This window comes from Drosophila innubila (genome assembly GCF_004354385.1).
Source record: "Drosophila innubila isolate TH190305 chromosome 3L unlocalized genomic scaffold, UK_Dinn_1.0 0_D_3L, whole genome shotgun sequence".
NCBI lineage: Eukaryota > Metazoa > Arthropoda > Insecta > Diptera > Drosophilidae > Drosophila > Drosophila innubila.
The window spans coordinates 18,049,346-18,067,036 of record NW_022995376.1 but is presented as its reverse complement, the minus strand read 5'-3'; the positions used below and the strand labels follow the sequence as shown (position 1 = coordinate 18,067,036).

At 37.4% G+C, this 17,691-nt stretch overlaps 4 protein-coding genes across 4 annotated transcripts; all 4 read left to right on the top strand.

Annotated features, from left to right (window-relative positions):
• Positions 1-5,362: 5,362 nt before the first annotated feature.
• On the top strand, positions 5,363-5,945 carry LOC117787172 (larval/pupal cuticle protein H1C). Its single transcript, XM_034625622.1, has one exon. The coding sequence runs from the start codon at positions 5,372-5,374 to the stop codon at positions 5,876-5,878; it is 507 nt and encodes a 168-aa protein (XP_034481513.1). The 5' UTR covers positions 5,363-5,371; the 3' UTR covers positions 5,879-5,945.
• A 2,870-nt stretch (positions 5,946-8,815) lies between these two features.
• On the top strand, positions 8,816-10,493 carry LOC117787414 (carboxypeptidase B-like). Its single transcript, XM_034625933.1, has 2 exons — positions 8,816-9,754; positions 9,948-10,493. The coding sequence occupies exons 1-2, from the start codon at positions 9,012-9,014 to the stop codon at positions 10,270-10,272; spliced, it is 1,068 nt and encodes a 355-aa protein (XP_034481824.1). The 5' UTR covers positions 8,816-9,011; the 3' UTR covers positions 10,273-10,493.
• A 526-nt stretch (positions 10,494-11,019) lies between these two features.
• Positions 11,020-13,194, top strand: LOC117787213 (carboxypeptidase B). The gene is made up of 2 exons (XM_034625679.1): positions 11,020-12,021; positions 12,184-13,194. Exons 1-2 carry the CDS (start codon positions 11,279-11,281, stop codon positions 12,605-12,607), a joined length of 1,167 nt encoding a protein of 388 aa, XP_034481570.1. The 5' UTR covers positions 11,020-11,278; the 3' UTR covers positions 12,608-13,194.
• Positions 13,195-14,593: 1,399 nt separating this feature from the next.
• On the top strand, positions 14,594-17,590 carry LOC117788247 (cytochrome P450 4d8). Its single transcript, XM_034626948.1, has 4 exons — positions 14,594-14,750; positions 15,544-16,000; positions 16,579-17,147; positions 17,205-17,590. The coding sequence occupies exons 1-4, from the start codon at positions 14,594-14,596 to the stop codon at positions 17,564-17,566; spliced, it is 1,545 nt and encodes a 514-aa protein (XP_034482839.1). The 3' UTR covers positions 17,567-17,590.
• The last annotated feature ends 101 nt before the right edge of the window (positions 17,591-17,691 follow it).

Sequence of the window (17,691 nt, the reverse complement as noted above, 5' to 3'; positions counted from 1 at the left end):
CACTTTTTTCATCGTTTTCCATCGTAAAATAAACATCGGTGGGGTATTTTTTGCAAACAGACAAGAGATGGCGCTAAGTAGTGGTGACGTCAATTGCAACGTTAATTTTTTCATTTCACAAAAGTGATATTGCCACATTACTATATTTTGTATTAAAGTTCTAACCAATGCAAGCTCATTTTAAAAATATTTCACAAGAAACAGTTTTGCTAATAATAAATAGCGGCAACCGGCGACTTATCGATATGTTGGCAGCAATCGATGAAAACAATGTCTCGACTATTTTAAACAGTCTGGCAGCGCCAACTATATACGACGTCCCTGGTAACATTTAATTGTCGCTAAGTTTAAATAATTTTTTTGCTTGTTCATATTTTATATGCTTGGACATTGATATTTTCATATTATGTTCTCCAAAATTGAAAGAATGTGCCACCTTCAGAACGATTTCCATGTGAGCGTAAATAAATGTTGCGAGTCCGTAAAAACGTTTGACGTGCATGCTGCATATATTAAGACTCCTGTTCCCTGCTCTTCTTAGCCTGGGGTAACCTTCCACGACGTCCGCTTTGAGTTGCATCCTGTGGGAATTTTGGGCGCTGCACACACACACACAAGGAAAAAAACAAGCAACGTATGAATAATAAGAAATAAACCAGGAAAAGCCGACGCTACAGCAAAGGTGTAGAAGAACTTTTCCCTTTGAATATTTAAGTGGCAGCAGGAGAAAAGGAATGGGGGGGGGTGGGCGTGGAGGGTGTGGCAACCGCAGCTAACACAATTTTTCTTATACCCCAAGAAATGTGCGGAAATGTGATTTAATGTCTGCGATTGCGAGTACTTTACACGGACTCAAAATGATTGCCGAATCAAAGGAATTTATGCATTAAATTCGGTAAACTAATAAAAAGGAAGTAAATTTAATAATGATTTAAGAAATATTTTTGCAAAAATTACATTTTATATTTTCTTTATAGTTTTTCATCACATATATATATAAATGATTTATACATATTTTTGTATATATTCTTTGTATATAAATAAATAATAATTATTTGAGTTTTCTTCACACTTTGCTCGCAATTTACAAATTGCTTTTAAATGGGCTGTAAAAAGTTTTAATGAGTTTTCGACACTCTTCGAGCCCTCTAAACAGACTACCCCTCTCGCTCTCTCACACTTTCTCTCTCTCTCTCTCTCTTTCTCTCTTCCAGTTTATGCATTTTCATTATCATATTTTTTTTATGAATATTTTTCGTTATTTTCTTGTTCGCCCCCTTCAGAAGTTTTATCCTGGGCGTGTTTTGTGGGCGTGTCGCTTTCTGAGACATTTCATTGAAAGTACAACAACAATAATTGCTTGGCAGAAGTTGTTGTTGTTGTTGTTGGCGACGTCGCTTAATGAAATTATATCAATCGGCCAGATCAGCTCACCACCCCGAGAATTGCTATTATTATTGTTATTGTTGTTGTTGTTGTCGTGCATCTGGCAGCTGGTAAATGACTTTTACTTTTGTTATTGTTAATATTTTCATTAGGAAATTTGAATATTTTCGCATTGAGAATGTAAGTTGTAATCATTTCTTGGTCAACTTTTCTTTAGCCCTATTTCACGCAATTTCTTAAGATGTTTTTTTTTTGTTGTTGTTGCTTTTTCTCATTTCAAGTGACGGTCAAGGGCTGCTCCAAAGTCTCACGTCAAATTAAATCAAGCTATAATATAAAGAAAATTGAAGCCAAGTCCCCTTTGTGCCATAAACCAGGAGTAAGAAAACACACACACACACAAACACTCACACGCACACATAGGAGAGGGAATTGTTTTGAGAGTGGGAAAGGGAATAAGAATAAGGGTTGGGGTTGCTTGAATGTAAGACAAAGACAGAGGGCAGCTGATTGGCAATATAACACTCTAGAATCGCTGTGGTTAAATGCGCCCTTAACCCTTAGAAATACCCTTCTATAGATATTTATTTTTTTAAAAAAACAACTGCAAAAATTGTTTAATACCCGCGGTCATTCTACATTCAAAAATAAAATTATATATATTTTATTTTAATTGTTATTCAGGGGTGTTCCAAAAATGTATGGCAGCCCTTTGTTTGCTTTGAATATAAAATCTAAGTTTATATATTTGGTTTAAATTTTGAACACAAAATTATTGACATTTATTAGTAAATGTAGAATACTATAAACAAATATATTTGAAGTTTGTTTTTATTTATGTCCAAGACACTGTTGTCAATTAAGCTATTTTTAAGGTGCTTTAAAGATTTTTATTGGGTGTATTTAGGCTTAAGCTTCTTAGCTATGTTTTAAGTTATTCTTTTTACCTTTCCTTATTTTTATTCCATTCAATGAATCAAAATGTGCAATTTATTTAAAAAAATATATAAAATAATTATATAATTTACAGGTGCACAGTGTTTGGAACGTAAAAAAGAAACAGTGCATAAATAAGGGTTAAAGTAAGAAGGCAAGTTTAGAAAGAAGAACATGCTTGAGCTCATGTGTGTTTGTATGTGTGTGTGTGTGTGTGTGTGTGAAAGCTGCTGCAAATGCCTTTACAGGTCACACTTGTAATTGTTAGTAAATAATTTCCACTTGCCACTGGCAATTGTACTGACCTCATAAATATTTTGGACGTGAAGTAAAAAGAAAGCCAACTAAATTTACGGTCTACACTTAATCTAAGCTGTCAATGCGCCCGAAACACATACAACAACAAGCACGGCAATAGGAAACTATTGTAATTGCTGTGCATTACGACAAACGTAAAATTGCACAACGTTACGTGTACGGCGGTGTTACGTTACGAATTGACCAAGGCTCCTACACGCACACACTCTATCAAGCATGCAGGCAGACACACATACATATGAACATATGTGAGCAGAAGAAGTCGTAAAGTTTTAGTTGCATTTCGTTTCGTCTATGTCTTCCTTTTCATCTTCGTCTTCTCCTTTGACTTTTAATTTATGTTTCAATTCCAATTAGCAGACGAGGCGCGTGGAGCTTTTATGCGAGTTCCGTTAATTGACTTTCGGCCTGGCGCTGGCGCGTCATTTGTAATTGTATACCAACAAAATGGAGAGCGGGAGAGCGACCATTTGAGAGAGAAAGAGACAGAGAGTGAGTGGGAGTATAGGTTAAGTAAGTAGAACGTTTATTAGCCTGGCCAATGCAGCTAATTGAAGTTCAAATTGTGCAGGGCATTGAGTGAAGCGCTTAGCCAGGAAACCGTTGAAATGTAAGCACTTGCACACAACAGTGCTGCCACAACAGCTTTTTTCTTTAAGAAACAATTATGCACAATTTAACGTTAATCAAGATTACAATTTTTAAACAGCTCTAGGATTCCCATTTAAATAAAACCTTTAAACCCCATAAAAAATATTTTTAGTCCACATAATTAAGATAAGCTTTGAAAGGCTATTGGATGTTAATGAAAATGAATATACAAATAAAATGTTAACAAACATCAGCTTATTTCCAGATTCTTTTTAAATAACATTTAGCTTTTCGTTAAAACACGTTTTTTTGCTTCTCAAGAGTTGACAACACTGACACACACATACCCAACCGTGTGTGAGTGTGACCAGTCGAAAAAATAAAAGGACAATTTGAAAGCAAAGACGAAGACGAATTCACGGCAAATTCACTTAAGCGACGTAAAAGCAACGAAAGCCAATTTAACAGTCAATACAAAGGGACACACACATACACTCAAACACACACATACACAGACAAATATATATTGAAGCAGTTAAGCACCCACACAATCACATGGCGATTGTAAGGCAAACGGAAATAAAATCAAGCATAAATGCAATAATACAATTTATGTGCCAAATTTCATAAGAGCCATAATGGACTCACACACACACACACACACACCCACTCACACACAAATCAAGCAAAAGTCATCAACAAACAAAGGTGACTCCCACATACATACATAAGGAAGAAACAGAACATGAAGAAGTAGAAGAGAGAAGATGAAGAGCAGAAGTCTCCTCATTGAAGTTGGACGTACGAATAATCGTAATCACATTTGTGTTCCTGGAGATGCTGAATGTTGATGCTATTTATGTGTCATTTTCATTGCGCAAAACTTTTGCAGACGGTCAAGGCAACAATGTCCTGAATCGGACTTCCTCTTCCTGTTGTCCCGCCCCCTCTCTCACCCACTAGAAGTTTTTATTCTGTCTTCGTCTCGCTTGCTGCAAGTTAACAACATTTGCTTTACGTTTGCCAATTGCATTATAACTCAATTGTTGCTGAGCGATTTTGATGGGTGTATCGACTCGACTCCATCACTTGAGTTTTGTGGACATTGAAAACGTAACAACTGCAACAACAACAAGGCATTTCTTCTTCAATACCAATGTTAACACTTCAACAACTTCCGCTACAATAGATTTTATACTCTGTATTTTTGTTATAGGAATATAACCAAAGGATATTATAATGAAAATCTAACAGAAGATATAAGCAGTTTCTAAATCTTTCAGCTCTCCAAACTTCTTTATATCTTTATATATTTCCATGTAAAATGTCAGTATGTTAATGGATTCTGCATATACTTTTTGATGCATTTTAAAATAGAGATGACTTTTTTTATAAAATTATTTTATACTTGATATATTTTTAAAAACTCCAAGAATAACAATTTATAAAGAATTAATTGATTTTTAATAATTGTAGCAAAGTTTGATATGTTTATAAAAATTCGAGTATATAGATTATTTATTTTATATGCTATTATTCTAAATAAAAATCTATTGAGATCACTGTAAGTGCGTAGTGGACAGGTAAGTACTATCCATTTGAATGAAAATACATCAGAAAGCAGTTGAAGTGGAATTGTTGGAATGCATTAACAATTTGCCATCTTTAATGCATCTCCAATGGGCCATAAATTGTGCTGGTTGTTATATTTTGGGCATAACTTGCGCTTGAGGGCACTTCAGAGGCATCCATTGAATGTGGAGCAGAGCAAGTGCGGCGACCTCATGACCAGCTCAGCAATTGTTGGTTATGCAATGACTTACTATAAGTGGGAAGGTGACACGCCCTCCATTGGCTGTCACTTGGCTGTGTCGCTGTGTGGCAGTTGTAAATTGATTTGCCACGATCTCGAGATAGAAATGGATTTATGAAAGTCACGCAAAACCCAATTGCATTAGCCGAAACGAGTCTGTCTATGCGTAAGAGAGGGGAGGGAGGGGGGAGAACAATAACTGGGCCAACTTTTGAGTAATTGGCCTGGCCAGCAGTGCGTAGAGTGAGTACCCAAGCCAAGCCATTTATAAGCCTTAGCTTTGGCTGCAAACAGCAACAGTTGATCAACTTACTCCACAGCTTCAACATGGCATACAAATTCCTGGCACTTACCGCAACCCTTTTGGTCCTGTCTCCTGCCTGGGCAGGAATCATCGCACAGCCGGCAATCAGTTATTTGGGAGATGAGCACGCTGTGGCGCACACCCAACAGAATGTTGTCAGGAGCTTCGATGGCACCGTATCGCACTATGCCAAGTCCGTGGCCACGCCCTACTCCCAAGTGCACAAACAGGATACGCGAATTAGCAACAATGTTTATCAGCCCGCCATTGCCAAGACTGTCACCTATGCGGCTCCAGTTCCAGCTCCGGTCTACACCCCCCACCAGCCCGCTGTCTATACCTCCCACCAGCCCGCTGTCTACACTCATGCAGCTCCAGTGGCCACCCCAGTTTATCAACAGCAGCAACACATTCCCACTTCCCCTGTCACCTATGCCAGCCATCAACCTCAGGCCGTGATTCACTACTCACCAGCGGAAACCGTTTCCCACATGAGCTTCGATGGATTCGGCACCCATTGGGGCTTCTAAGTTGGTTGATATTTTCCCTTGTTAAACTTAGGTCTTAGAGTTTGAGAAATAAATAAATCGTTGAACAATTTAAATTGTAATGGTCTTTCATATAATTTAATTATATATTATCTCATATAATTCAACCAGCTCCTAACACATTTTCTTATAATAAATAAACTGCAGAAGATATCCAAATAAAATAAAATACATATTAGATTAAATTTATTTAAAATAATTTCCTTTTTTTGTTAATTTGTTTCAATCATTTTTTTTATAGAAGCTCGACAATAACTAAGACTATGACAAATTTGTAAAATTGCTTAAATTTTTCGCTTAGCAATTCCATCTTAAATTCAGTCTACATATCAAAAGAACTGTGTTAACTACGTATACGTAATATCTGCATATGCCAATTAAAAAATTTTAATAAAAACCATTATCAAATTAAACAATTTTAATGCAATTTTCTATGTAATAATGTAATCTTCACTTATTTTGTATTTATTATGTTAACAAATTCTTAATCTGAGTTTATTTCGCTCACGTTCGAGTTTTTGGTGTATAAACAAATCATAAAAAAATCCACACAAAGTGTACTACAAATAGCCTCAAGCAGGACATTAACTTGTTGTTGTTGTTGCCACTTCACTTTACCCCCCTTCAGCTAGAAGGGTTTGCTTGGGTTACGTGATTTGTGAAGCGCAAACTTAAAAATCGGACATCGAAAGCTACGTGACTCGCATGGCAATTGCGAAGTGCAAAGGACGCAGCAAAAGGAAATTCAAAGGACACAGCATCAACGGAACTAATCGGATTTTTACTTGTTTTTTTGTTTTTTTTTGTTCAAATACTTTATTTCTACTGTTGATAGTCAGAAGTTCTGTCGTTATAAATTATGCACATTGGCAATTGAGGGTCATAATCTATAAATTGAAATCAGATTTTTGCTACCTCATTAATTTTGCAAGTATGAAAAATAAATGAAAAGGAAGGGAATTGAAAGGCAACTCGACTCGAAAAGTCAATTTAAGCTCAAAGATTTTAGTTCATCAGTTTGCATAAATGATAGCTCTATTAGATGGCAATCAGTTAAATGGACGCCAAAATGTTAAATTCTTCTTCCTTTGGAAAAACTATCTTCCGGCTAATACGTAAAACTGTCCAAACAAATTTTCATCTTTGTGAAATTTTGTGAAAAGGTCGTTTTTCACGAGTTGCAACAATTTGCAAAGCGCTAAAAAAAAACAAAATGCGACCATAAACAGCTCTTAAATGCAACAGTCAGCGGCATCATAAAGTTGTGGTGGCGCCTCCAACAGTGGCAGCTGCTCCTGGTTCCGGGTTCCTTTTTCCTGGCTCCTGGACTGTTCAAGTCCCGTTGCTGCCGTTGGCTTCGCCACTTGACTGTAAAAAGGCGCAATGATAAAATATTTGCCTCGCCAAGCCAAGTAAATTGTTGCTAAAAAGTTGGCGAAAAAAATGAAGAAAGGCCGAGCTGTTGTTGCTGTGGTTGTTGGTGTTGTTGATTTGGTTATTGCTGTGTTGTTTTGCTGTTGCGGCCAAAGTTGAGTGGCAACAGCCTTGCACTGCTCCCCGCAGCTATCCTGTTGCAGTCAGCTCGTCCTTATCCACATGCCCAGCTCCTGCTGCATCCTCATTCCATTCTCAGAACGTCGCCACAACGCCGTCAAAAGGAAGTTAGCAAAATAAAAATGCAAAATGCCCAGTAAGACGTATTTATCAACATAATTACATTTTTTAATGGCTTTTTAAACCGCAAAATGGCTAAAGCCGTAAACTGAGATAAAAGTAGAGTATAAAAATAGAAGATTTAGTGGTTATCATCATTCTTGTTCATTCTGCTTATTCTTTGCCTCTGAGTCTCTAACGTTAACTCAATTAACCGAATCAGTGAATTGCTAAAAGTTTAGATAATTTTTTATAATTAAGATATAATAAATACTTGAACAAGTAAGCTATTTTTATTTAAAATATAATGCAGTGTATATTTTCTAAAATACTAGGGCGGCGGGGGGCGTGGCTTAAATTTGAAACAAACTTGATCTGCGTGGGGTATATAGAAGTCTGTGAGTGAAAGTTTGGTATCTCCATCTCTTATAGTCTCTGAGATACTTTTGTTCATACAGACTGACAGACGGACAGACAGACATGGCTATATCGACTCCGCTATTGATGCTGATCAAGAATATATATACTTTATAGGGTCGGAATTGCCTCCTTCTCCCTGTTACATACATTCCAACGAACACAATATACTTTTTTACTTATTTTTCAAGTAACGGTAATAAAAAACTAAATGTGTCCAGTCAGCGGCATCATCGGTTTGTGGGGGCGCTTCCATATCTTTGTATCTCTAAAAAAATATCTGGCAAGCGAACTAATAATAATAAAGAGAGGAGTGCACTCAAACAGCGTTGAGTATTGCAAGCAAACAAGTGAAACTCATATTACAAAAAAATTGTCGGCAAATAAAAGCATCCCATATTAAAAATATGTACACTGATAAAAAAATGTTCTAAAAACAAATTTTGGTCTCAGAACTAAGATCTTTGGTTTAAAAAATGCGTCGAGAACATTAAATTCTTAAATTAAGAGAACACATCTTGATTTTAAAAACATTTTAAATAAGACCAAGTTCTTATTTAAAGAATAAATGTTCTTAAACTTAAATATAAGTTATTGAAAATTACAAATTCTGAATCGACCGATATTCAACTAGATTTTTCCCTGATAATTAAGAGTATTGAAGTCTCGTTAATTTCATGTTAATTTAAATCTTTCAGATTGTTAAGAAAGCGATCACAGCGGAAAAGCAGAAAAGATTAAAAAGAGAGAGATAAAGAGAGGCAAAAAATTAAGGAGAGTAGAAAGTATTTGTTGATCGCACAAGAATATCAGCGGACTGTCGAATTAAATTTCATTCACTTCAGTCGCTTTTTGCTTATGAGAGAGATCGGTTGAAATTTCGATTCGAAATCATGTCGCAATGCTGACAAACGGGTTTAAAGGTGAATCAGAAACACATGTTGAATGAATTGCAAGACGACTAGCGATTGTTGCATGTGCCACATTTAATGTTCTATTCTAAACATCTGTGAATGAATTGCATTTCGGCGTGTATTCCAAGAAAATGCTTCTACGCGTTAACACGCTGTGTGCCCTGTGGGCGTTGCTGTTATCGATAACATTTGTTAATCGATCATCGGCCTTTGGGGTGTCGCGTGGGGAGAGAAGTCGACGTCATGCGGGTCCCACACTGGACACCGACGATTACTATAGCTACGAGGGCATGTTGGAGTATTTGGGTGACCTGACCAAGGCCTACAGTCAGCGTCTAAAGTTATCTGACGTGGGAACAACATATGAGAATCGCACACTAAAAACAATCACCATATCAAATGGTGATGGACGCAAAGGGAAGAAAGCCATTTTCTTGGTGGCCGCGGAACATGCGCGGGAATGGTTGACCCCAGTGGCAGCCTTGTATGCCGTGGAGCAGCTGGTGGTCAACTTCGAGGAGAATGCACACTTGCTGAAAGATTACGATTGGATTATAATGCCCATGGTTAATCCCGATGGTTATATGTATTCCCGCAGCATAGACAAAAAGTGGCGCAACAATCGTTCCCCAAATGGGAATAATTGTTTTGGTACGAATATTAATCGCAACTACGACATTGACTGGGGGCAAGGATATCCGGAAATAACTGATCCTTGCGTCGAGCACTACGCCGGCAGTAAGCCCTTTTCAGAGCCAGAATCCCGAGCAGTTCGAGATGTTATGCTGGAGTTAGTGAATGCTGGAAAGGGCGTTATGTTTCTGGGTCTACACTCACGACACAAAAGCGTCTTTTACCCTTGGGTTTATCAGAGGTAAGATAAGGAAATGTCCAGCAATTATATTCACCGATATTATATTTTATTTTATTAATATTTTTTATTGATTTCAATTCTATTTTTTTGAATTAAATTAATATAATTTCAAAGTTGTAGTTATGCAAATACCTCTTTAGTATAAATCTCCTCCAATTTTAATTGTGTATATATTAATTTGCTTATCTTATAGTGAACCTGCTGATAATGTTAAGAAACTGAAAGAGATTGCGAAAATCGGGGCGGAGGCCATTGAAAATGCCAGCGGCGTTACTTTCACTTACGAACAATATGGCGTTGATGATAATTTTGGTGGCACCAGTCTGGATTATGCCTATTCCATTGGTTTCCCTCTTTCCTTTGCCCTGGAACTAAGCGGGGAGCGTGGAGGTATTTCTTTTGACTTTTGGCCACCTACAAATTTACTTAAAGACCTGGCCGATGATACCTGGAAGGGCATTCGAGCCATGGCCGAAAAAGGCATTGAATACTATCCATTGACTTCGACTAATGAATAGCATTCGTCATCCGCTGGTCGTAGTTTGTCTTTTAATTCAAAAAGTTTGCTAACTATTATTTGGTTATCAGGAATAACAAAGTTTTTTTTATAAATAAGTTGAAATTGTTAGAAACCTATTTGAAGTTAAATAATGAATGCCAAATTTAATTTCTGCGAAAGAATGCATCAGAAATATAAGTGTACTTTAATTTTTAGATTTAGGAGCTGTTACAAAAATAAATAAACATCTGTTTTAAAAGAAAATCTATCGTGTGCGGAAACTAGACGAATAATGTATTTCAGCTTCATTGATAGAGATTTTTGGATCTCTTTAGTTTCTGGCTTCTCTTTGCATTCTAAAAATATTAAATTGATATAATTTACATTCTCTTTAGCTAAAGAGAACACAAAGGAAGAGCGACTAGCCAAAATTGCAATTGTTTTGCCGGCAAATCGTAGTAAAATTATCTATGAACAAGTAATAATGATAAGAAAAATATGTAATTATTTTATTTTTAAATCGACCTAAAATCAAAAGGTCTAATTGCACTCTTATCTCGAGTTGATATAAAAAGTTTTTTAACCTCGTCATGTTAATTTGAAACTTTCAGATTACCAAGGAAGCGATTACAACAGAGAAGCAAAAAAAGTAAATAAGAGAGAGATATAGAGTAGCAAAAAGAGAAGGAGATTAAGAGAGTGTAGTTGATCGCGCCGAATGTTAACAGTTTGTCTGGCGGGTCTACCATTCAGTCGCTTGTTGCCTTTGAGAGAAAACGGGCGAAGATTCGTTTTGAAACCGGCAAAAACATTTTGCATTATTGAGAAACGGGTTTTTAACATGAAATAGATACATGAATACAGATAACGTACATATGTATGTATGTGCAATGTTCATATATATATATGCCTGTACATGTGTAGAATGAATTGCAATACGATTAGCAACTGTTGCATGTGCCACATTTGATGATTCATTATAAATTTCTGTGACTGACTCGCATTTCAAAGTGCATTCGAAGTAAATGCTTCTTCGCGATAAATCGCTGTGTGCCCTGTGGGCTTTGCTGTTATCGATAACATTTGTTAATCGATCATCGGCCTTTGGGGTGTCTCGTGGGGAGAGAAGTCGACGTCATGCGGGTCCCACACTGGACACCGACGATTACTATAGCTACGAGGGCATGTTGGAGTATTTGGATGACCTGACCAAGGCCTACAGTCAGCGTCTAAAGTTATCCGACGTGGGAACAACATATGAGAATCGCACACTAAAAACAATCACCATAACAAATGGTGATGGACGCAAAGGGAAGAAAGCCATTTTCTTGGTGGCCGCGGAACATGCGCGGGAATGGTTGACCCCAGTGGCAGCCTTGTATGCCGTGGAGCAGCTGGTGGTCAACTTCGAGGAGAATGCACACTTGCTGAAAGATTACGATTGGATTATAATGCCCATGGTTAATCCCGATGGTTATATGTATTCCCGCAGCACAAATAAAATGTGGCGCAACAATCGTTCCCCAAATGGGAATAATTGTTTTGGTACGAATATCAATCGCAACTACGACATTGACTGGGGAAAAGGATATCCGGAAATAAAAGATCCTTGTCGCGAGCACTACGCCGGCAGTAAGCCCTTCTCAGAGCCAGAATCCCGAGCAGTTCGAGATGTTATGCTGGAGTTAGTGAATGCTGGAAAGGGCGTTATGTATCTGAGTCTACACTCACGACACAAAAGCGTCTTTTACCCTTGGGTTTATCAGAGGTAAGATTTTTGAATTTTCAGCAATTTTAGTTAGTTAGTTTAAGTTTTAGTTAAATAAACTTTTAGATATTTATACATTTATATATTTAAATTTTAGTTTTAATTAAGTAAATATGTGTATAGTTGATAACTTATATATATATCTCTCTTTATATCTTATAGTACCCCTGCTGAAAATGTTAAGCAATTGCAAGAGATTGCGAAAATTGGCGCTGAGGCTATGGAAAATGCCAGCGGAGTAATGTACACCCATGAGCAGTATGGCATTGAGAATAGTACTTTTGGTGGTTCCAGTCTGGATTATGCCTATTCCATTGGTTTCCCTCTTTCCTTCGCCCTAGAACTAAGCGGGGAGCGTGGAGGTATTTCTTTTGACTTTTGGCCACCTACAAATTTACTTAAAGATCTGGCCGATGATACATGGAAGGGCATTCAAGCCATGGCCGAAAAGGCCATTGAATACTACCCAATGAATTCCACAATTCTAAATCATTCGTCTGCCGCTAGTCGTAGTTTTTCTTTTAGATTAAAAACAATTTTAAAAACTATATTGTTATTTGGTATAATAACAATTTTCTCCACATAAGCTAGAATTGGTAAGGAACTTTCAATTTAATGTTAAATAATGTGTGCCGAAAAATCAAATTTCGGTTTACGATTATTATATGTCGGCAGAATTTAAAATGTACATTAAAGTTAGGAATATAAAGATAAATATTATAGCATAATGAATGTTTTAGGCAAATTTGTAGACTGAAAAATATTTATATATACTCGCTAAGCTATTTTTTTAAATTTCTACCAATTGGATTACAAGGATAGAAAGTATTGTAAGAAATTTAGATTTATTTAGTCAATTTACAAGTAGTTTGAAAAGGAGCTATGCCAAAAATCATGAAACACATATTTCAACCGGAAATTCTCCGTGTGTGAAAATAAGTCATATGTATGTATTTCCATTGTAACCACATTTAATAGTGTTTCTACCAAAAATTTATGTATACTTGAGGGAAAGCGTGTCATTTAAGGCTGCTTTGACGAATATTTATTAATAACTTTGAAATCACTGAATAAAACTTTTTGAGATGATGAGATGATCTAGAATTATTGTATGAATACGAGTATTTGCAAATGATTTATTTATTTACCAGTGAAATAAATTTAATGTTCTTATCTCTTGGACTATTTTCAGCTTAAAGCCAAGAGCATGTCGATCAAGCTATCTTTAATAACTGATGCAAATGCCTTTTTGCCTGCCTAGAGCATTCGTTGCCTCATTTATATCAATTTCTGAGTGGTCGACGCCTTAACCAAAATATCAGTTGTCTCGCATTTTAAAAAAATACTTTAAATAAATACTGAGCACACACAGCATGGGGTATAGGAACGAACTGAACTGAACTGTAGGATGCATTTGGTCACGTGGTTGAACAGACAAGCACCCACACTCTCTCTCACACACACTCACACTCATTCACAGGCCGACAATCAGACACTCGCATTACGCATACGCCGCGTTGTCCGTTGGCTGAGCGGCTTGTTTGCAATGGCTATCAACGTGACTTGGCCGAGGGGGGAGTAAAGTGAAGAGAGGCTCTACTGCTGCCTCTGATACTGTTGCTGTTGGTGCTTTTGCCTGTGATACTGGTGCTGTTTGGGTCTCTGGGCGGTCTGTCTCTGTGCTATCAGTCGCATTGTCTGATACATTTCGCATGCTGCAATTAACGCAACAAATTGCATTTTTAATATGCAGAAATTAATGTGGAAAATCTTTTTTTTTTTTTTTTGGCCGGAGTCAGGGCAACAGAACAAAAGCAAAAAACAGAAACACTTAGCCGCCCATCGTTTTATTTATAACAGTCATTGCGAAAATTGAAAATGCACATTTGCTGGCACAATTAAAAAAAAAACACGCTTTATCTCTGGCTCCCTTTCCATATAGAAGTTTAAGTATTTATATTAATATATTTATCTGCAGTTGTTTATGTCCAGACCATTTTGCCATTTAAAATAATAATTATAATATAATAAAATGGCATTACAAAGTCAAAGTTTCTCGGCCCAGGAAGCAACTGTTAATTAGTTTTTCGAGGGCAACTCTGGGCCATCACTTGCACTGCTTTTGGGGCTTGGCTTGTCAGCCAGCCATCTATCCACAGAGTTCAGCTGGCGAGCACTGCAAATGTTTTAATTTCCGCTCGAGTGTCTCTAACGGAAATTACTTGAAAAAAAGATGAGAAAAAGGAAAGAAAAGTTCAGCGTTGATGACTCAATACATGTAACTCAATTTCAAATAATTAACATACTCTTTTGTTCTCGGTGAAATACACTTCACTCGCAGCAAATAAAAATAGTCCATGCTAATCACTGATTAAACTCACAAGTGTCCACAGCTCAAAGCTCTATTAATACACTTGCCTCCGCTTTTTGTAATGGTCCAGTGCAAATGCCATAATAAGCTCAATAAAAAAAAAAAAACGCAAAATATAAACAAGTGCGATTAGATAACCGTCGAATATGTACGTTTGCTCTGTTGCTTTGGATTAACGTTGAGCATTTTTCATTGTGTAAAATGCTGCTGATAGCAATAGTTGTGTTTCTCCTCACAGCCGGGTTTCTCTTCCATTGGACACAACGGGAGCGACGAGCGGCAGTCGCCAATCTGCCGGGTCCTTTCAGTTGGCCAGTATTTGGAGCACTGCAGCTGATGCTCAAACTAAATCCAAAGAGTAAGTATTGCCGATCAATGTATTGGCAATCATCATATTTAAGAAAAATTGAAAATCGTTTGAAAAGTGTGATCTTTTGAATATCTTCATTTTAATTTAAATAATAATATAATTTTTATAGGAAACTTTTTAAGAGACAATAAGAAAAGCATTTAATCTTTCTAATTTGAATTAATCTCAAGTGTAGCCATTTAATATTTAGAATTCACTTTAGAGAAGTTTGACTGTATATGCTTACTAAGTTTAATAATGGATCGAGCCGACTTTGTTTGAGTGCGTCGGTCTCAGACACTACACTAGGAATGTCAAGTCAATTCGTCGAATCGAAAAAAACTGGTTAGATTGGCTAAAGTATTGTGCCATTCACTAGTCTCATTATATACAATATATTCTATATATATAATTGTACAAACATATTTTCGAGAGATTTAAGCTTTTAGTTAATTCAGCTCAAAATTAAATATTTTTTTTGAACATCTCTTCATCAGATCTGCATGATCTGTATGTGGGTTTTCAACATCAATAAGTGATAGAGTGAGACAAGGACAGAGCAGCCTTGAATAACTTGAATAATGATAAAAAAACAAAAAAAATTTTTGTTACAAAATTTTAATTTTCTGGAACCACATCTGATTTAAAGAATTTGTAGATTAGTTGTAGCTAATGTTGTTCTTTAATCGTTTGGTTTTACTCATTCAAGAATTGTGGAATTTCTTAATGCGTTATCATTATTAAGAAATGCCAAGTATGTTTACAATCCTAATAAACTTTTGCTTTTCATGGCTTAATATAGGTTTTATAGAGGTATCGGCGAAGCAGGTTGATAAAGTAGGTGAATTGCAGCGCGTTTGGGTTTTCAATCGCCTGCTGATTTTGACTTGCGATGTGGAGTTCAATGAGCAACTATTATCCAGTCAGGAGCATTTGGTGAAGCATCCGGTTTACAAGGTGCTGGGACAATGGCTAGGCAATGGACTCCTCTTGAGTGATGGCAAACTTTGGCATCAACGGCGTAAGATCATAACGCCCACATTTCATTTCTCGATATTGGAACAATTTGTCGAGGTCTTCGATCAGCAATCAAATATCTGCATACAACGGCTGGAGCAGATGGCAGATGGCAAGACTACCTTTGATGTGTATCCCTTCATCTGTTTGGCTGCATTGGATATCATAGCGGAGACTGCAATGGGCACCAAAGTGAATGCCCAAATGGCTGAAAGCACGCCCTATGCGAATGCTGTCAATGAGTAAGTATTACACGGTCGGAATGCATCTATCCGCTGCCAAGGACGGACTGCTTCAATAACATTAACAACGCTCACATTCTTTCAGTATATAACATAATTGATTATTAATGTAAATTATAAATAGTTTCAATTGTTTCACAATACTTCAATTCTTGAAAACTTTTAATCATAGCTTTATTTCACGAGCACACAACCTCTCCCCTTAGCAGTTGAGTTTCCACTCCCCCATCCCGCCAACTCGATTCACACTTATTTCATATTTTATCGATGCTACCAACTTAAATAATTTATCGATATATTCTTAATTCCATGATACAATTATATAAGGTAGCGACAGCAGCAGATGTATGAGAGCGAAAGCAAAATACGATAATAAGAAATTGTGTGCGTGAGAGCGAGACAAAACATTTCATTGCCTGCTAGTCTGCTTACATACTGAACAATATATGATATCAAAAATGAGAGCGCTCTCTGTGCTGTCGCTACCTAATATAATTGTATCATGCTTAATTCTATGCTGATGCTAATTCTTAAATTCCTACACCTATATCTTGACAATCTTCATATTTTCCTTACAGATGCACTGCTCTTTTTGCCTGGCGCTTTATGTCCGTTTATCTGCAGAGTGAGTTTCTTTTCACTTTGACCCGTCCTCATTTGAAATGGCGTCAAACAAAACTCATTCGTACCATGCACGAATTCACCATCAAGGTGATCGAACAGCGTCGGAAGACACTGGAGGAGGAGCAGCTGAAGAAGGCGGAGCAGTTGAACAAAAAGACTGAGGATGATGTGGGCAGAAAACGCCGCATGGCTCTTTTGGATGTGCTGTTGCAGGCCAGCGTTGATGGGCGTCCCTTGAGGAACGAGGAGATCCGGGAGGAGGTGGATACATTTATGTTTGAGGGGCATGATACGACAGCCAGTGCAATTTCCTTTTGTCTCTGGGAGATCTCACGACATGCCAAGGTGCAGGAAAAAATGCTAGAAGAAATTCTTCAGGTGCTGGGCACAGATCACAGTCGGCCTATCACCATACGGGATCTGGCCGAGCTGAAGTACGTGGAGTGCGTCATCAAGGAATCGCTTCGAATGCATCCGCCTGTTCCCCTCGTTGGACGCAAGCTGCAAACAGACTTTAAGTACAGTAAGTAAAGAGATCTTTTAATCACAATTGAATCACAATTGAACTCCCTGTTTACAGCTCATTCCAAGGTGGGTAATGGTGTCATTCCCGCTGGCACAGAAATCCTTATGGCCATTATAGGCCAGCAAAATTGGAAAGCAAATTTTGAAGATCCGTGGAGCTTCAAACCGGAGCGCCATGAGAGCGGAGAACGTAGCACCAACTTTGCCTATGTGCCCTTCAGTGCGGGACCAAGGAACTGCATTGGCCAGAAGTTTGCCCTGCTGGAGATGAAGATGATGCTGGCGAAGATTGTCCGAGCCTACGAACTATTGCCTCTAGGGGAAAAATTCTACCATGTGATAAACATTGTCCTTCGCTCGGATACGGGCATCCAGTTGGGCATGCGCAAGCGGATGAGTTCTATAGCTGCCACATAATAAAAAGAATTACTTTGTAAAGTAGAAGAGTTGAAGATGATAACAAGTGATGGAAGGCAGCAGTATTCTCTAGAGCAGAGGTGGACAGCCAAATTCAGCAAGTAAGATGTACTGGAGTTTCATCA